Here is a 6,102-nt window from a genome sequence, read left to right on the forward strand (position 1 = left end):
TGAGGTACCGATCTACTCTACTACAAAGCATTCATTGTGTCTTAAATACACGACCAAATTCACCAAACCAAATAGTTCCTGCAAATATGAGCAAGTCACTGGCCTGGCCTTTTTTTTTTTCTTTGCTGCATCACATGTGTTGTCTGAAGATAGCAGATTTGGAATGGAGCAACTGTAGCCCACCTCACCAGTGGACCGTCTTTTATTGCCTGCATCTGTTACACTAGATTTGCATAGCATAAATTTTACAAAGGGAACGTCTTTATGAAAGATAAGCAGTGGCTGCAAACTGAAGGATGGGTATGTTATGCAGAGGTTTCAAAAAAAATAATGCTGAATTTCGCTGTGTGATCAGTCTTTCAAAATGGTAGGAACTAGGTCCACCGTTTCATTTTCTATTAGTTTCAACAGCGAAAACATGTCCGTATGAACCGAACCCTGATCAAAACGTGACATTCAAGTGTGCTGCTGTTTTACAGAGAAAAACAACTATTTGAAGGAACATGGTTTCAAAGATGAAAGCATTATCCTTTCCTTTCAAATCGAAATGAGAACCTCTGATTTTATGCTTTCCTGACACAGGCTCTTGGTGACCTGGGAACACTAGAAGCTGGAGACAACGGGGAAACCCATTTCTCAGGATCAAAAGAGAAATTGAGAGTCGTTGACTTGATTGGCCGCTCGGTTGCGTTGTATGCAAGGTCCGTTGAAACCATAATTTGAAGTACTAAATGAAGTCTATTTACAAAATTTTTTCACAAATGGGTTGTAAATCGCGAGACGAATCTAATGATGCTAATTAATTCATGATTAATTCATAATTAGCGGATGGTTACTGTAGCATCACTGTTGCAAATCATAGATTAAGTAGGCGCATTAGATTCGCCTCGCGATTTACAACCCATCCATGCAAAAATTTTTGTAAATAGACTTCATTTAGTACTCCATACATGTGTCGAAATATTCGATGTGACGTTTTTTTTTTTGCGTTTACAAGGTTTATGGGGGTGGGAACTAAACAGAGACTGAGGACAGATCAGACCCTGGCATTGCAGCCGCGGTGATTGCACGAAGTGCCGGTGTAGGAGAGAACTACAAGAAGCTCTGCACCTGTGATGGTGTCACCATCTGGGAATCAAGTTAAACCTGCTGCCAGCGAATTTTCCATACTATTTGCTCGCATATGTTGTTGTACACACATTAATGTAGAAACAATCAAATCAGCAACTGAACATTTGGAATAAGCATGAATACAACATTGAGGAATAAAGCCTGTTTTCCCTGGAGCTTGACGGTGTTTTGCATCGGTTAGTTAGTGGACTTCCTGTTTTCCTGCTACACAACCGATATGTGGCTTGATTACCCTGGCCGCGGAGGTTCCTGCTCCATTGCTTGTCTAAATGCCCATGCACAGTAAACAAACCAAGCTCACATTGGTGGCAGCCATGTGAGGACGAGGGGGCTTCGGACGATGTGGATGCCGTCGCTCCAGGACAGCGCTCCGAACTCCGGTGTCTTCTGCGCAGCCTTGGTTGTCATCGTCACCTTGTAGGTCAGCTTCTGGTTCGAGCTTGTGAAGTGCAGGGTGCTCGGTTCGACGACAATGTCGGCGCCTTTGAACTCAGAGACCTTGACACGGTATGTCGAAGATGGAGGGCCGACGTTCGTCACGGTGCGGCGAACCGTCAGAGCTGCAGACGGCTGCTCGGCGAAGACGGCGGAGATGGCCGGGTAGTTCAGGTCACCCGGCGAGCTGAAGGTGTGCTTGCATGTCTTGCTCGAGTTCTTGGTGAAGGCCCTGAGCTGCATCGGCGTCAGGTTCTCCACGCAGAGGAACTCCAGGTAGTCGTCCTGGCCGATGTCGTAGACCAGGCCAGGGTTGAGAGCGCGCAGCGGGTGTATGTGCCCGGCTCCGTGATCGAACGGCGTGGACGCCTTGCCGGTGGCCGCGTCCTTCAGCGACCGGTACGTGTTGTCGTGGACGTACGCCGTGGTCATCAGCGCGGACTTGATCTTGGCCGGGCTCCAGTCCGGGTGGCTGGCCTTGATCAGCGCGGCCACGCCGGCGACGTGCGGGCATGACATGGACGTCCCCGAGAGGATGTTGAACCCGACGCGGCGGCGGTCGGTGGACAAGCTCGACGGGCTGGCGTCGCCGCTCCATGCCGCCAGGATGTTCACGCCGGGCGCGATGACATCCGGCTTGAGGATCTCCAGGGTCAGGAAGTTCGGTCCCCGGGAGGAGAACGCGGCGACCACCGGCGATGGGCGGATCCCGAGCTTGGTCCCGTCGAAGCTGAGCGTCGCGGTTGGTTTCGCGGCGGTTTTGCTGTACTTCTTGGCGGCGATGCCTTCGGACTCCCCAACGGCAACTGCAGGCAGCAGGTGGCTGTCGGCGACAAGCTCCTCGCCGTTCGCCGGAGTGTTGGCGAGAATCATGCCCATGCCGCCGGCGTTCTTGACAACCTGGCCCTTCTGCACCCGGGGACTAATGCCGCGGTCGCAAATCACAATCTTTCCAGCGACTTCTTGCGGCTGCAGAGTCCCATCCAGGCACAGAGACCTGGGGTCCGGGATGCTCGAGTTGCCGCCCATGTACACCAACGGGAACTGCTCCTGGGAAGAGAGATTTCGCCGGCCTCTGTAGAGCGAAACGCCGGTGATGTTGGCGCCATTGCCGAGCGTCACCGTGGCCGGGAAGTCTCGGTCCATGGTGCTCGCGCCCACCGTGGTTATCCACGGCGACAGGTTGGTGAGGCTTATGGGGTCCGGGCCGGCGTTGCCGCCCGAGCAGGCGACGAACACGCCCATCTGCATGGCGCCGAACGACGCGATGGCCAGGCTGTCGCGGTGGTAGGGGGAGGAGCCGCCGCCGAGCGAGATGGAGAGCACGTCGACGCCGTCCGCCACGGCCCGGTCGACGGCCGCCAGGATGTCGGAGCTGAAGCAGCCGCCCGCCCAGCACACTTTGTACACCGCGACGCGGGCGCGGGGCGCCATACCCCGGGCGACGCCGCGGGCGTAGCCGAAGAGGTTGGCGTCCGGCACGGGCGCGCCCGCAGCGGTGGCCGCGGTGTGGGTGCCGTGGCCGTCCTGGTCCCGCGGGGACTTGAGCTCGGTGGTCTCGTTGATGGGCCCCGACGAGGCCTCGTAGCCGTTGTAGAAGATGCGCGCGCCGATGACCTTGCGGTTGCAGTTGGCCGCGGTGAAGCCGCGCCCCGTCTGGCACAGGCCCTTCCACTTGGCCGGCACGGGGCCGAGGCCCTTGTCGCTGAAGCTGGGTCTCTCGGGCCATATGCCGGTGTCGAGCACGCCCACGACGACGTCGTGGTCGGCGAGCCCCGCGGACCAGATGCTGTTGCTGATTTCCGGGCTGATGCCCAGGAAGTCGGGGCTCCGGGTGGTGTGCAGCTGCAGGACCGTCTCCGGGAGCACGGTCACCACGCCGTCCGCGTCGGCCATCCGCTCGGCCTCGTCCTCGTCCAGCCTCGCCGCGAAGCCGTGGAACGCCGTCTCGTAGTTGTAGACGATCCTCGCGTACGGGTCGTCCTCCTCGCCTTGCAGCTGCACAGAACTCACGGATTTCACGGTGGAGGCGTACCATTCGTGGTGGAAATCGAACGAGCTCGGCATCTCAGACGCCGCCATCTGAACGATGTACGTCTTGGGCGCCGCCGCGCACGCCGGGAGGCATGCTTGCAGAGCCACTAGAGCTAGGCATAGCGGCAGAGCCCTCCGTCTCGCGCTGCTAAAACCCATGGAGGACGAGCCGAAGCTGACCGAGATGGATGGATGGAGGCAGATTTCAGGACAGCAATGTGGAGAAGCCTGCGGCGCCCCTGCCGTTATGTACGCCGCTGCTCTAACAGCGTCCTAGGCTCCTACCTTGCATGCTCTGACAGCGAAGTGAGCTGCGTCGTGTGGACTGGGGAGGGGAGCAGAGGGATTATGGCGGGGCAAAATACCCGAAAACCGAAGTCCGAACCCGAAAAACCCGAACCCCAATTCGGGTTCTAACCCGCGGTACCCGAAATTATTACGGGTAGTTCGGGTATTGGGCTACGGTACCCGAATTACCCGAACTACCCAAAATCAGCCTAGCTCATAGATGTGTTTACTCATTGTAGGCTTGCAGCCCAGCCCATAAAACATTTTAACCCTAACCTAGGCACAGCGCCCCGCCCCACCCCACCCCCAGTCCCCCACCGCCCCACCCCAGTCACGCCGCCACAGGCCACAGCGCCCCTCGCGAGTCGCCCATCCGCCCCTCGCGCGCCGACCGCCGTCACCGGCTCTCCGCGCCACCACCCCTCGCCCACCGGCCGCCGTCACCGTACGCCAGCCGCTGGTAGCGCGACTGCGCCTGCCTGAACGTGCAGGACTGCAGTCTGTAGGGTGCAGGCCCCCTCCCGGCCTCCCCCCAAGGCGCCGCAGCGAGGCCCCTTCTCCCCATCCCCGACCTCGAGTCATCGACTGCAGTCTGCAGACCAGCAAGACGCTCCTTACCCCGGCGCGGCGCTTCTGACCCCCGGCGGCTCCGGCTTTCGCAAGACCTCGAGCCGGGAAGACGACCGAAGAACGGCACCACCGACGGAGGAATCTTGCAACGCATGTCATTCACTTTTCTTCTACTTGTTCATGGTAGTCTAGATCTAGTATGGTCCATTTTTCTGTTGAATTAGTAGAACATTTGAAATGCATAGCGTAAGGATAGGACATTCCACCTATTTGATCTAGTAGAACATTAGTAGAACATTTTTCTATTGATTTGATCAGAGATTACCACAGTGGTACAGTAGAACATTAGTAGAACAATTTTCTGTTGATTTGATCAGAGATTACCACAGTAGAACATTAGTAGGACATTTTTCTGTTGATTTGATCAGAGATTACCACAGTAGAACATCAGTGTTCTTTGTTTTTCAGATGCCTGAAACTGAAGATAATATTGAGATTGAGACCCAGTCAATGAACACTGAGGTTCACCATGATAATTCAATTGTGCCAATGGAGATTCAAGATTCACAGCCATCAGAGTTGAATGGACAAGTTGCTAATCAGGAGGTCATTGATCTTGAGAATGACACAGGGAAAGAGAAGGAAAGGAAGCAAATGGCATCAAGGTCAAATATTTGGAATCATTTCAACAAGATCAAGGATGACAAGGGTTTTCTCAAATTTGCACAATGCAGATATTGCACCCGCAAAATGAAGGCTGAATCAAAGGGACACGGTACATCTTCGTTGTCTCGACACTTGCAAACTTGCTCACGAAATCCTAACAAGTTTGAGAATGACCCAAAACAAGGCACATTGCAAGGGGAAGGTATTACCACATGGAGGTTCGATCAAGATGCACTTAGAGCGGCTTTTGCTGAGATGGTTGTAGAAGATGAGGAGCCTTTTTCTATGGGTGTGAGGCCAGGCTTTAGGAAATTTATGAGCAAAGCCTGCCCACGATTTCAATTACCATCTAGAAGAACCTGCACCATGGATATTGTACGTCTTTACTTTCAAGAAAGAGCCAAGCTGAAGAAATTTTTTAAAGATTCTTGTCAGCGAATTTCCTTAACAACGGATGGTTGGACTTCTCAGCAGCAAGATAGCTATATGACTGTCACTGCGAGCTTTATTGATGATAATTGGCAGCTACATAAGAAAGTGATCAGTTTTTTCAAGGTAAAAGGGCATAAGGGAGAGGATATTGGGAAAAACTTGCTTAGATGCTTGACTGAATGGGGTTTGGACAAAGTAACGACTGTCACTGTTGATAATGCCAATGCTAATGACAATAGTGTGGCTTTTTGAGGAGACAGCTGCAGGGGACCAACATAGTTGGTGGCAAGTATTTGCACATGAGGTGTGCTACACACATCATTAACCTCATTGTGCAAGATGGATTGAAAGAAGTTGACCTCTCTGTGAAGCGTGTTAGGGCTGCTATTAAATGGATTAAGAATGGGACTTCAAGATTGGTAAAGTTTAGGGTGCCGTGGTGCAGGGTGCTGGTGGGTGCCTGGGTGGTTTGGACTTTGGAGCCTGGAGGCGCAACTTCATCTTCATGGGAGTCATGTAGTTTAGTCATGTTTATCTCTGTTGGGT

At 53.7% G+C, this 6,102-nt stretch overlaps 1 protein-coding gene across 1 annotated transcript; it reads right to left on the bottom strand.

Moving 5' to 3' along the window:
• Nucleotides 1-1,135: 1,135 nt before the first annotated feature.
• On the bottom strand, nucleotides 1,136-3,941 carry LOC120641510 (subtilisin-like protease SBT1.3). The gene has a single exon (XM_039917681.1). The coding sequence runs from the start codon at nucleotides 3,757-3,759 to the stop codon at nucleotides 1,429-1,431; it is 2,331 nt and encodes a 776-aa protein (XP_039773615.1). The 5' UTR covers nucleotides 3,760-3,941; the 3' UTR covers nucleotides 1,136-1,428.
• Between the last annotated feature and the right edge of the window lie 2,161 nt (nucleotides 3,942-6,102).

The sequence above is a fragment of the Panicum virgatum genome, chromosome 7K, assembly GCF_016808335.1.
Source record: "Panicum virgatum strain AP13 chromosome 7K, P.virgatum_v5, whole genome shotgun sequence".
Taxonomy (NCBI): domain Eukaryota; kingdom Viridiplantae; phylum Streptophyta; class Magnoliopsida; order Poales; family Poaceae; genus Panicum; species Panicum virgatum.